The sequence below is a fragment of the Hippocampus zosterae genome, chromosome 5 (genome assembly GCF_025434085.1).
Source record: "Hippocampus zosterae strain Florida chromosome 5, ASM2543408v3, whole genome shotgun sequence".
In the NCBI taxonomy this organism is placed as follows: Eukaryota; Metazoa; Chordata; class Actinopteri; order Syngnathiformes; family Syngnathidae; genus Hippocampus; species Hippocampus zosterae.
This window is the reverse complement of record NC_067455.1, coordinates 759,391-772,695: the sequence shown is the minus strand read 5'-3', so window position 1 is coordinate 772,695 and position 13,305 is coordinate 759,391. Positions and strand designations below refer to the sequence as shown.

Here is a 13,305-nt window from a genome sequence, read left to right as displayed (position 1 = left end):
GGGGCTTCCCGTCACATTTTATGACATGTGTTGAAGATTTCCTCCACAGTGACAATTTTTGGACGCTAACTGTTCATTATCTGAAATTAAATATCTTAATATATATATATATATATATATATATATATATATATATGTATATATAATATATGTATATGGATGCAAAAATAGTGCTGTATCTAGTTTTTTTTTTTTTTCAGCGCATGTTTAGTCGGTGCCTCCGCATCAGCGCTGGGTGCGTGTCGCAGCAGCGTGTTGCATCATGTGCCTTGGCCAGTGCGTGTTCAGGATGGAGCTTCACGCTGGAGCGGCCTCTGGGCTGTCGTGACAACGTGAAGGGTGTGGGGGAACAAAGTGTCTCCACTGACAGACAGACAGACACCCGCTGAGCTTCTGCTCAAATGCTGAAAAAAATGAGCGTAAACTGCTTTGTTATAATTGCTGTTTGGAGTGTCTGTGCAGTTAAGTGCATTTCCCAGCTTTATTTCCTCATGGCTGCCTTTCTTCCATCAGGATGCCCATCATCCATTTGAACCCATTTCCGTCTGCAAATGCTGACAATCGTCATTCCCCCCCCCCCCCCAAAAAAACCTTTCCAAACCAATTTGCTCCCTTGTGTGTATTTTCTTTGTTGAAAGTAGTATGAAATGTTCTGCATCTGAATCATGTTGACTCTCCCTACCCCTTTTTTTCGTCACCATTTACATCCATCTGCCTGCACGCAAGACCCCCGTTTCAAAATGTACAATTTCAAATGAAAAGCTCCGATGTTGAACTGTAACTCATTCATTCATTCATCTTCCTAACCGCTTGATCCTCACTAGGGTCGCGGGGGGTGCTGGAGCCTATCCCAGCTGTCTCCGGGCAGTAGGCGGGGCACACCCTGAATCGGTTGCCAGCCAATCGCAGGGCAGACAGAAACGAACAACCATTTGCACTCACACTCACACCTAGGGACAATTTAGAGCGTTCAATCAGCCTGCCACGCATATTTTTGGAATGTGGGAGGAAACCGGAGCACCCGGAGAAAACCCACGCAGGCCCGGGGAGAACATGCAAACTCCACACAGGGAGGCCGGAGCTGGAATCGAACCCGGTACCTCTGCACTGTGAAGCCAACGTGCTAACCACTGGACTACCGGGCCGCCTGAACTGTAACTTCCTCCCTTATATTCCTCAATGACACCGCTCATGTGTTGAAGCAGGACCACCTGTTGTAAATCGCACCCAATTTCCTTTCCAATGCTCCACGGCTTGTGTTTCCATTTATTGTCATCGGGATTGACAGAAAAGCTGCTCATCTCCGGCTTGCTGAGCACCAAGGTTCTTTTTCCTCCATGTGGCTGCTTACAGTATATTATTTGACATGTCATCTTTTCGCAGCAACATTCTTGAAAGTCACGTTTTGACACAACATGAGGTGAATTGTTTGAAAAAGTGATGAAACGCGGCATTTCCTGAATTGCTCCCTAAGCCGACCGAGCGCTACACGTTCAATTGTAGACAGGAAATCAGCCCAAAGTCCCTGGAGCTTCTCACGCAGGAAACAATTTGAATATCCCAGCCAGGCTGGGTTAAAACAACTTTCTCAGGCGGTGGCTGGCTGTAAACAATAAAGGCCATCGAGGGCGAGGGTGGAACTAGCGAGCGAGCTCGATGGATGCTTTGGATTGGGCTTTGCTGAATCCAACCATCCATCGAGCAACAAAAAAATACCCAACAGATTATGAAAACTCCCATTTAATGTCCTCAATGAACCAGGGAGGAGTGACCAAAGTGATTCTCCATTCGGGCCAGGTGGCATGGCAGATTTAGGATTTTGCTTGGTGGCGTGCCATTAGATTTTTCAAAAATTCTTCGCCTAATTGCATGATCGCCCGAGTCATTTTTTGGAGTTACTGTCACATTATCAACAAAAAAATACAGAGGCGCTTGCTGAAAATTGTGTGTGGGTTTTTTCATTTTATTTTTCGTGTATGTGAAGAGTCGCATTCATTCGGGCGCCGGTAAATGTTCTGGCTGTTGTAATTCCACGACCTGACAGCAGGGGCAGCGCTTAATCAGAAAGCTGTGTCGCCAGCACGGGGAAATGGAGTTGTCCCAATACAATGCAGTTTCAACTACCCAGGTGAGACGTGTAGTACAGTTTTTACATTTCTTGCTTGAACTTTGTTGATGTTAAATTAAGAACGTGTTCAATATTGTCACATTGATTAATAATTAACTGCACACGGTTACACTCACAACAGCTTTTCGATGATGTGAAACAATGTGAAAATCTGACTATATCTTTTTCAACCAAAAAAGTCTTGTGTTATATAATGTGACGCGCAGCTTGTGTGCCTGCTCTTGTGTACATACTGCACTCCTTTGTTTTGTTTTGCCTGGTACTTTTTACAAGATTCCTCAGGCATCTTGCGTGTGGCGCAATTGCGTCCAAACTGTTACGCAACATCCACTTTTCTTAAAGGAATGCCCACCGGCACCTCATTTTCTTTGCTTTTTTACAAGAGCTGCAACTTATTAAACTGTCAACGGCGTATAAAATGACGACAGGACGTGATGCTCGATGCTTATTAAAATGCCTGCCATGTGGAATAAATGTTGCCGTTTGGCAATGCTACAGGCCTGCTCACGCTTCAGCTGCACCGATAAATGAAGGCCTTCGCACTGGCTCACACTCATTAAAAAAAACTCCTTTTGAAATCACAAAATAAAAGAGCTGGTGTTATATAATATTTGATGTATGACAAAGCAGCCACGAACAAGAAGATTTTAAAAGAAAAGCTCATGGATCCAATGTCCAGTTTTCAATCTGCTTTGGCCAAGAGGTGGCACCGTTACGCCACCTAACGGCGACCTGCGTCATTTACTGTCGAACCATCTTGTGACGGAATGCTGCTTCGAGGATTTCATTGTCTCATATCTCTTCGGATACGATAAGAAATGCAAATTATTAATAGAGTTCCAGTATCTAGTGGGTGTGTCATGTCCACTGTGAAAGCTGAACTCTGTGCCCATTCAAAACAGTCTGCCTGTGTGTGTTTGTGTGTGTGCGCGTGCGTGCATCCATAATTCATCCTCACCTTAAACATCCTCGCAGGTAAGATGAAGCGTTAAACATCAAGGCAATACATATATCCGCCGCATACCCGTTACAGTTTTGTAGAGTGCAATAACTCTCCAACTTTTTTTATTTTCAATATAACTCCAAGTACCACGATCACGACCAGCATTTAAATGCAGTAGCAAACAATTAAACAATTGCTAAACAGTATATTTGGTATTATTGTACCGTAAGCCACTCGTAACATGATGCAAAGAATGCACTTGAACACTTTGCTTGAATATGGGGATGGGGGCAGGCAAATAATGACTTAATTACAACTTATTGTGCATAAAAACAAAAAAAGGTGCACTGGTATACTATACAGACGAACTGGGCTGAAAAGTTCAATCCAGTACAAATAAGATAAGATAAGATATCTTTTATTCGTCCCACACTGGGGAAATTTACAGCCTCCAGCAGCAAGAATGTATGAAAGAAGAAAGAGAAAAAAAACAACAAACATCTTTCAATTACAATTTTCCTTCACATCATTTAATTATTATTATTATGATTGTTATTTTTTTCAACTGAATCAATCAATCAACTGAATTTGAGCAGTGATTCTTTTGTGTACCACCAGAGGGAGCCCGTGTAGGACTCTTGTATGTGTGCGACACTTTGAGCCTCCGTTGTACTGTCGACGTATGACACGAATAGTCTGATTATTGTGGTGGTCTGGGTTGAATAAAAAAAAAGTGCGTGTGAGTGAGTGTGTGTGTCCGTGTGTGTGTGCTACTGGAGCCAGCGGTGTCTGACAAAGGAGGGGCGACTCCGTGAAATATGTATGAGGAAATCCACACCTGTTTCCAGGTAACCCAGGCAGGCGTCCTCAACCGTGACGCTCTCTCGCTCGGTTATTACTCACTGAGTGTGTGTGTGTGTGTGTGAGACCAAGTAGGTACAGTACAGACGCAGTTGCAGGTTCGCTGGCTATCTTAATGCTTTGCTCTCGGCCTCCCTCCCGCTGGCTGTCTGCTCCCTGACCATTGGGTGAAGCGGGAAAAGGAGGAAAAAGAGGACCGCGTTGAGTGAAGCCACACAACAGGAAGTCTCGTCGACGCGCAGGCGGCATCGCAGCAGCGTCCAGCCGAGGGCAGCATGAATCCTTTCTGGAGGCTTTGCAAGAGCAAAGTCATGAAGACGTTCAACCTGGAGTACGCGGACGACTTGGCTGAAGAGGTACGGACCGACATCCACACCGGCCATCCCGCGCAATGTTGGGTAGGCCTTACGTCCGATACCGACGCAGGATCTGGATAAAAAAAAAAAAGACTAAAACAAAGACATGAATAACGCAGACTTTCCGAAAACATTCATTGAAGGCCTGCGGTGCATGACGCTTCCTCTGCGAACTGTTTCGCAAAGACAAGCTTGATTGATTGCGCTTTTAAATGACTCCTTTTTGGCGGACGCGTCACCTTTCCCTAGCAGAGTCTCAAAAATGGATTTCACATCACAGTGAAGTGGAAAAATCGAAGTTTGACCAACAAACATTCCTGAGAGAGATCGAAATGTATAACGTCAGACGTCCCAACTGTACTTCTTTCACATACCACCAGAGGGAGCCCCACGCTTGGAGAAACGCTCCGGCGGCCTTCATTTTGCCTCTGTCACAAATGACCCAATCAAAAACTCGCGAGAAACTCAATCCGGCACAGAAGTACAACGGAGGGATCGTCTGGCATTGCTTGGCGTGACACGCCAGGCCAAGACCTTCATTTTGTGTGTGTGTGTGGGGGTGTGGGGCTGTTTTCAGGTGAGTGAGGTGGATGCAGACGTGATGAGTTCAGTCCAGCAAGACGAAGGCCAGAATGTCGTCTCCCAGCTGACCCGCAAAGTACGCTCGGTGCCATTTCCGACACGAACACCTCCGTTGACCTTTGACTTTGTGCATGTGTGTGCGTGTATGTGTGTGTGTGTCCAGATGCAGGGAGCAGGGACCAAGAGCTGGAACAGACTGTCAGCTCTCTTCAATAAAGAAGACCAGCACCAACTATTGCAAGAGACGCCAATCGCTGACCAGTCAGTAGACAATAAAGTCTGTGTGTGTGTGTGTGTGTGTGTGTGTGTGTGTGTGTGTGTGTGTGTGTATATGGATAGATAGGATGTATTTTTGTGGAACTACTTACGAAAAAAAAAAGCAACTCCAATTCCCGACTCCCATATTTGTGTCATGCCAGTCCACTTGCAGTCAAGCCAGAGGAACCTTCCAGGCCCGCACGCCGCAGTGGATTCTGGGATAGCTTCGCCGCCAACTGGGCTGCCAGGAAGCAGGCGGAGGCCGCCGCCGCCGCCGACCGCGAGAGGACCGAGGACGACGAGGGGGTGACGGCGGCGCCCGAGGAGGAGGAGGAGGAAGAGCAATCCGCGTCGGCGGGGCCTTCCGAGGCGGCGGAGACGGACGGCATTGAGGAGGCGGAGCCACGGGAGAGCGACGGCAACAACGGCTTCTCCAAATACATCACGCTGGGAGGAGGAGCGGGCGGCGACGATGACGCGGCTTTCAAGTGGGACTTTGTCACCAGCAAACTGGCCGAGTTGAGGAGGGCCAGCCTGGCCAAGAGCGACTAAGAAAAACATCCATGAAATTCACCCCTCGCTCGGGAATTTCAGGTATTACTGCAGGTAAGAAAGAAATCAGAATGCGGGTAACCGGAACGGTGGACGAATTCAACCTCTTGCTGAACTAAGTAGCGTCGGCATCTTTCCGCCATCCTAACAGCAACTCTCTGGGATTGTTTGAGATTTTTTTTCTTTCTTTGATTGTGTGGTGTATGTTGGATTGTGCCGTTTGATTTTTCTTTGAATGCTGCAATTGAAATGTTTCGACCAAATAGCAGTGCTGATACATGAAGGACTAAAATCATACTAATAAAGACAACTGCTCGACATTTTCTGCTGTTTTTTCTAACATGTTTTGGGCTTTATTTGGCCCTGTCAGGTGAACAATATTTTTTGTTACAAGATAAGTGGTTCGGAGAATGGATGGATGGATTTTGGATTCCTAAAGAACAGTGGCATTCCGTCAGGGCCAGCAAGGCCTTGTCTGCTGGCCTAAACATTCTCAGAAAAGTAAATTAATTAACATAAATTTATGTTAATTAATAAACATAAATTTAATTTATGTTATTTTATTTTCATAAATATGGAAACAAAATTATTCTCTCTATTCTTTATGTCATGTTATTTCCACTTAGTCGAGTGGCTTTCAATGTTATTTTAAAGAACATTGAAAGCCAGTCGATAAATAACTTATTTATTATGGTAGAGTTTTTAACCAATCCTATTTCAGATAGCTTGTGTTGCCAGGTAAACTAAACTTGCTTGGGGCCTGCAGATTAAACAGAGCAGGTCCCTCCCTGTGCGCTGTAAATGAACGGGGACAGTCAGCTTGCAATAGCCAATCAGATCACGAGTCTGCCACGACCTTACGTCGACGCTGGACGTGCGCGTTCTGTGATTGGATGAGCGCCCGCTAGAGGGAGCTGTCGCTGCATTTTCACCCAAAATGGCCGAAGGAGAAGACATTGATCCTGTTTGCAGGACTACTTTCCAAACAATTTTCAAGACGGACCATCCTCTGGATTTACCAATTGAAGTTGTTTTACCAAGGCGGCAAGGAAACATCAGAGCACGGCCGGGCACTTACAAGCTGCGGTGCGTTTCAAAACGTTTGAGGACACTCGGTAGATCTGCAGCTCAGTGAACAGGCACTACATTGGTGAGTACATGAATTTTCTTTTACATTTCTTCTTGTTATTTTATGTCTTTAGTATTAATGGTCACGAAATAAAATGACAAAGATGCAAAAATGCATCGAATAAATCCGCTCACCTGCAATTTCTAGTGGCACACTGTAGTCAGCTTCGTGCACTAAAATTCGTTCAATCTCAGCTGCTCAACGTTTTCAGTTATTTGCTGTTGTATGGCCTATTCTCAAAATGCAAATTTTCAAGTCAAGTCAGTATTAAATTGTGTTTTCCATGTTAGATTTCACCAATGCTGACATTACTGAGGTTGTAATTTGTGTTGATGCTTTCAAGCCCCGTTTTGGATCATGATGATCATTCTCAGGCTATTGTGCTTTTGACCACCGGGGGGCGCCATCTTCCCTTGCACTATCTCCAAATCAGCCGGCAGGAGCCAGTCTGCTTTTTTTTTTTTTTTTTTTTTTTTTTTACTTGCTCTCGTGAGACTGTCAGATCTGAGGCCAGTTTGTCCCGTTTGATTGAATAGTTTGGAGCGGATGTTCCTGGCGCACGCGCATCCTCTCGTTTGGCTTCCTGTCAGTCATCGAAAACAATGCTTCGCAGGCGCAAGTCAGAAATCATCAGCATTGCGTTCTGTAGGGTCGCTGCCACACTGAAACGCAAATGCTATGATCGCATGCATCCAATTAGGAGAATGCAGCAAACAAAAAGGAAAAAGGAAATTACATCGAAACCAAAACCGAAAAAAAATAAAAAATAAAAAATAAAATGCAACGAAACCCCTAATATGTGTATAACCAATAACAAGGATTTCAAAAATATGAAAAAATTGTCAAATGTCTGTTGCCGACAACCACATTCAATATTGAAGTAATCGAGGTCTTTCATCAAGCATGTCTTTTGTCTTAAAAAATAACATATATAATATCCTAAAATATAATACTTTAAAAGCAGACAACGAAAACAATCAAATTGTAATTTTTTAATGGATTGAAAAAAATGAACCTTATTTTTAATGAAGCAAAATTATAAATAAACATGGATTTAAAAATAAAATAAGACCGTAAACTGACTGAAATAAAAATAATTTGTGATGGAAACATTTTCAAATATTTAAATGCAAATAATCTAACAAAAAAGATGGCCTTATACAAGCCTCCACCCCCCCCAAAAAAGGAAAATAATGCAAGAAAAAAATGGTTCATTACTGCATTAACCGAGCGATTAATGTGTTTACCCTTGAAACATCTTTTATATTTGCAAAAATCAAATTTTCCATATGATTTCAGCTTTTATGACTGTGTGTGTGTTTCAATGTGCAAACGCACCACGCAAACCTTTCCGGCGCCCTGTGGGTTGAGGCGGTGTGATGTGTGTGATGTCATCATTGTGTGCTTGTTAAAATGAGTCACGGGGGGAAAAGGTGCGAAGAAAATGAGCCGGAGGGTGTTCTCTCTTTCTCCCCACGTCTTGTTTTGTCTGACAATTGTCAGATTACGAGAGTAGAAGCATGCCCACGTAAACGCGTGTGGAGCCCGAGAACGTGTGTGTCTCTGCGGTGGTGCTTTGCATCACATCTGGAAAGCACACACATATGCATACAAACTTGCTTCCAGCACGGCAAAAGTCTGCTTTTGTCTTTTTTTTGTCGTTTTAATAGTGTTGCATTGTGTCGTTTTTGGTCTTTTACAGCAAACGAGTCAGCACAAGCGCACATGAATCATGTCTCGGGCATATTATTTGCACTCAACACGTCGCTTTTACTTTTTTTTTTTTTGATTGAGAACTTTTCAAAGGTTGTGAATCACACCTGATGTCAAAACGCCTTTTCGCACACACACACGACGACACGTAGTTGTTGACGTGAGGAGTCCAGATGTTCATCTTCCCACCGTGCTCCACTTTCCAGCCCAGACTCAGATAGATAGATCGATAGAGTTTTTTTTCCTTAGAGTAAGTGTATTGATCCCGCAGAAGTGCGAAAAGAAAAGCAAAATCACGCTATTTGTGTCCACATTGCCATAAAAAAAAAAAGAGAAACAAACAAATAAAAAAACCCCTCCTCCAGTCCTTCTGTCCGGGAGGGCTGAATATGAACCTTTAGCCTGCTGAGCAGCAGGTGGTCCACATCTCATGATGGCATGAATTCCCAAGCGATGAGAAGAAAGGAGCGTTGGCGCGGAGTGCCGATGCGGATTTGGAGCTGGGAGTCGCAGCTTGGAGTTTGAAGCGGATTATGTGGGACAGGAAAAGTGAACTAATCTTTTTTCGTCAATGGACGCTACAGCTTCGTGTTTGCTTTCAAAACTTAGCTTGTAGCAGACGTGTGCACATTTTTCAGCATGACGCCTCTGATCCACTGGAGAAAGGACACTTTGATCCTCTCCTCTTTCATCTAGAACTGCTTCAGACAACAAAGTGTATGCAGAAAAGTGGTGAAGATTGCACGACTGTCTCTGTCCTATGTGTTGTCTTGTGTTTTTTTTGGTTATTTTGACTTCAAAATGGCGCCGCGAGAGTGGCTGCCTTTTCAGCAGCTCCTATATTTTCTTCTTCTACTTCTTCCTTTCATACCTTTGCTGCTGTGAATCTGGAATTTCTCCATTGCGAGACTAATAAAGGTTTTCTTAATCTTTTTTCTTATTCTTTTCCTTTCCCGTGCCAACGTTCCCCCGCGGGGTTCTCCGCTTGCTCCTGTAGAACGTCGCAGCCGCACCTCTCCAATTGTGCCGTGACGCACCCGGCGCGGGGCCTGGTGCCTCCCTCAGGCCGGCGGCTAAAGTTGACTTCCTGCGTATTATTGTTCCTCGCCGGGACAGGTAGCGTCCGTCCTTTCCTGTTTTTTCTGATGGCCGCCGGGACATTGAAGTGGAGGCTGCCATCGCGTCCTGCTCAGACTGTGACGTTGGGCTCAGGGTTGCTTCCGAGTTGGAAGCCGAATGCACCTCGCCGATGAAAAATGTCTATTTTGTGAAATTGGGGGTCTGATCTTGACCCGTGACCTTTGATCTTGACTAAATATGGAGTGTGCGTGGATTTGTTTGTTTTTTGATCATTGTGTTATCATTTTTTTTTTGTTTTTTCCGATTTGAATTCTCTCAATTTACCGGTCGATCTACGTCCCAACCCTCACCTATGGTCACGAGCTATGGGTCGTGACCGAAAGAACGAGATCCCGGATACAAGCGGCTGAAATGAGTTTTCTCCGCAGGGTGTCCGGGCTCTCCCTTAGAGATAAGGTGAGAAGCTCGGTCATCCGGGAGGGGCTCCGAGTCGAGCCGCTTCTCCTCCACATCGAGAGGAGCCAGATGAGGTGGCTTGGGCATCTGATTCGGATGCCTCCTGAGCGCCTCCCTGGTGAGGTGTTCCGGGCATGTCCCACCGGGAGGAGACCCCGAGGAAGACCCAGGACACGCTGGAGAGACTATGTCACCCAGCTTGCCTGGGAACGACGTGGGATCCCCCGGGGAGAGCTGGAAGAAGTGGCTAGGGAGAGGGAAGTCTGGGCTTCCCTGCTAAAGCTGTTGCCCCCGCGACCCGGCCCCGGATAAGCGGTAGAAGATGGATGGATGGATGGATGAATGATTTCTTGGTCATGAGGACAATTTCATCAATTTTCCTGGAAAACTATCACTCCTCCTTTCTTGTGCCGTTCCCCCTTTAAGAAAAAAACAACAGCAACTTCCTTTTCTCGTAACATTCCAGTTTATTCCTGCGCAACATCTTTTAAAAAGTAAAACCGCAGCCATTTTTTCCTGAAAAGTGTGCCTCCGCAAGAATTTTTTTGTTTTTTTTTATCTTAACGTTACACCCGTTTTGTTGTTGTGTAACTCAAAATAAGCAGCAGGCACAGATTGCCCCCGTTTTGCTAACCGCACGTCACGCGGGGCTCCGGCTGCGGTTTAGTCGCCGAGCGAATCCTCCGGGGAGGTCCGTCCCAGCGCGGCGCCGATCTGCGGCGCCAAATCCCTCGCCCCGGCGGCCCGATCGGGCGCTAGGCGGGGGAGCGGCCAAACCCCAAAAGTGCGGTGAGGTCGCTCGGCTTTGATGAGGGCGGAGGGCAGAGAAAGAGACGGTAGGCAGTCTTCGGTCTTCATCTGGAGCCTCACAAGAAAAGGGTCTTATGCGTTTTCTATTGGATGCAGAGCGGGTGCACGGGTGGAGATTTTTCTTATGCTTTTGTCGTGGCTGCGCGAAACGTTGCCTCGGCTTTGCTCTTATTGCGTTTTTCAGAAGCAGCCGGGCCCTTTTTGCCCCTTTTTGACCTCAAGCGTCCTCATATGAAAGTCTGTACCCGGCCGGACTCGCTCGTTCCGTCTGCACACTTGGTCGCGCACCCAAATTGATTCTTCACGCAGATGGAAAGGTTTTCAGCTGGGCTCCAGGCACCCGTGTTTTCATTAACGAGATCAGCGCCCAGCCCGCTTGACGCCGACATGACCTCCCCACCACCCATTTCAAATATACTGTCCAGTAGATATTTGGGATTGCTGTTTTTTTTTTTTTTAATCGCGACATTCATCTCAAAATGCATCTTGTTTTTTTTCTTGAGGGTGGGGCTGTTTTGACTTGAGAAATAAGACTTCTTCTCTAAGGTACATTTGTTTTCCTATTGTAACACTTTTTTGCAAAAAAATTTTTTTTCTGAAGAACATATCTGTGATGTATATTGAGTAGTAATATTGCGAATGGGTTCTTCAGAAAGGCAACTTTATTTTCACAATATTGCGATTTATTTTTTTTTTTAATTTTTATTTTTTTTAAGGATGCACATTTTCCGGAAACCTGTCTCTTTTTTTTCCCCTCATTCCCTTTTTTTTTTCAGAAAACGGCGTATTTTTCAAACGACAAATATTCCTTCATTCAAATATTTTTGGGGATTTTTAAATAGCAACAGCTATTTTTTACAAACTGTTACATGTGTCTGATGTCTCAGCATTTTTTTCTCTTGTTTTTTTTATAATCCCGCCATTGTTGTCTTATTGATTGATTAATTTTTAATTTCAAAAAAATCCATTGCAGTCGCTGCTGGTGTAGCGTCACTATTTTAAGTGAAATTAAAAAAAAAGTGACAATGGTCGACGTAAGGCTCGCGCAAGCTAGCTTTTTTTTTCTATTAGCGTGTCCTCTCTGTGACCCTGGAAGGGAGCTAAGCTCAATAGGAGGATCCTCTTTATGAGCTAAAATATTATTTCTGCTACATTATTCTTTTTTTTTTTTTCTTCCAACAGCTTAGCAGGATAAGTGTGGTATGTTGGATTCTTGATTTAACCTACTTTAAAGTGAGAACATTCTTTCCAGTCAATCCTCCTCTTGGGTGTTCTAAGAAGGGGTAAACAAACGGCGGATTGACTTTGGTTGCTACCGTTGGGTTCTGAACAGCTCTCTCGTCACCAAATGCTGACTTTGTCCTAACAAAGGACTTTCAGTTCTTTAATTTCCCTCCGGAGAAAAAAAAAAAAGGCTAATCCGGCTAGCATGCTTCTGTTAGCCGTCGGACAATTTGGCTGTATGAGCTAACGTGCAACAATGTAGGTCAATGAGAAGGGGAAACTTTTTCGGGTGAAAACGCTCTAGTTTTTGTTGACTTCACGTGAAAACGACGTAATGGGGAGCTAAAAACTGAGGAGGGCCACAGACACTTTTTTGGGGGGGGGGGGGTAACATTGCAATTAGTAAATCAGACTTTCTCCCTCTGAACATGAAGACTTCATGACCTCCATTTTTTTTCTTATTCAAACTTTTTGCGTTTCAAAGTCCTTCATCTGTAGCATTGTTTTACTTTAAAAAAAAAATTCTGTGTAACTGAAATGTATAGATGCCAGCTAATAGGGTACTTGAGTAACAATTTCATTAAAATGTATCTTTTAGTAAAATCATCTTCATTCATTCAACTTCCGTACCGCTTGATCCTCACCAGGGTCGCGGGGGGTGCTGGAGCCTATCCCAGCTGTCTTCGGGCAGTAGGCGGGGGACACCCTGAATCGGTTGCCAGCCAATCGCAGGGCACACAGAGACGAACAACCATTCGCACTCACACTCACACCTAGGGACAATTTAGTAAAATCTTAAACGTTAAATGCTTACTTAACTTGAAAGTTAAATACAACTCAAATGAAGTTAGAAAAAAAAAGTCTCCCAGACTAAGCAGAAAGCTCCACATTCGCCTTGTTCACACAACACTTTGAATATTCCATTTCTCTGGAGGCCATGTGCTTAATAAAGACCAAGCTTGCCTTGTCCCTTGCTTCAATCTGACAACCCCCCCCCCCACCCCAGATGTTCTGCTCAGATTTCCCACCCCCCACCCACCTTGAGGCAGAGGTCACCAACAAGAAAGAAGGCAATGAAAAGGTCCACCGGTGTGATTTATGACCCCACGCCGTCACGGGATCCCTACCCGAAACCCTCCTGCTAAAGTTAGGAGTCAACCTTTTGGAGATCCCATTCTGCGGTCTTGGGCCCTCTGGCAACTTGGGTCTTAAA

General features: G+C 44.8%; 2 protein-coding genes and 1 long non-coding RNA gene across 3 annotated transcripts in view; 2 read left to right on the top strand and 1 right to left on the bottom strand.

The window, feature by feature from the left end:
• LOC127600986 (mannosyl-oligosaccharide 1,2-alpha-mannosidase IC) overlaps window positions 1-13,305 on the top strand; it is a 264,345-nt gene that overhangs the window by 161,890 nt on the left and 89,150 nt on the right. The gene's annotated exons all lie outside the window — the stretch shown is intronic.
• LOC127601022 (uncharacterized protein C1orf232) lies at window positions 3,828-6,000 on the top strand. Its single transcript, XM_052065998.1, has 4 exons — window positions 3,828-4,288; window positions 4,866-4,946; window positions 5,034-5,131; window positions 5,290-6,000. The coding sequence occupies exons 1-4, from the start codon at window positions 4,208-4,210 to the stop codon at window positions 5,678-5,680; spliced, it is 651 nt and encodes a 216-aa protein (XP_051921958.1). The 5' UTR covers window positions 3,828-4,207; the 3' UTR covers window positions 5,681-6,000.
• On the bottom strand, window positions 12,249-13,289 carry LOC127601049 (uncharacterized). The gene is made up of 2 exons (XR_007962480.1): window positions 12,874-13,289; window positions 12,249-12,683 (listed from the first exon to the last, which is right to left on the bottom strand). It is a non-coding gene; the product is annotated as an uncharacterized LOC127601049 (long non-coding RNA).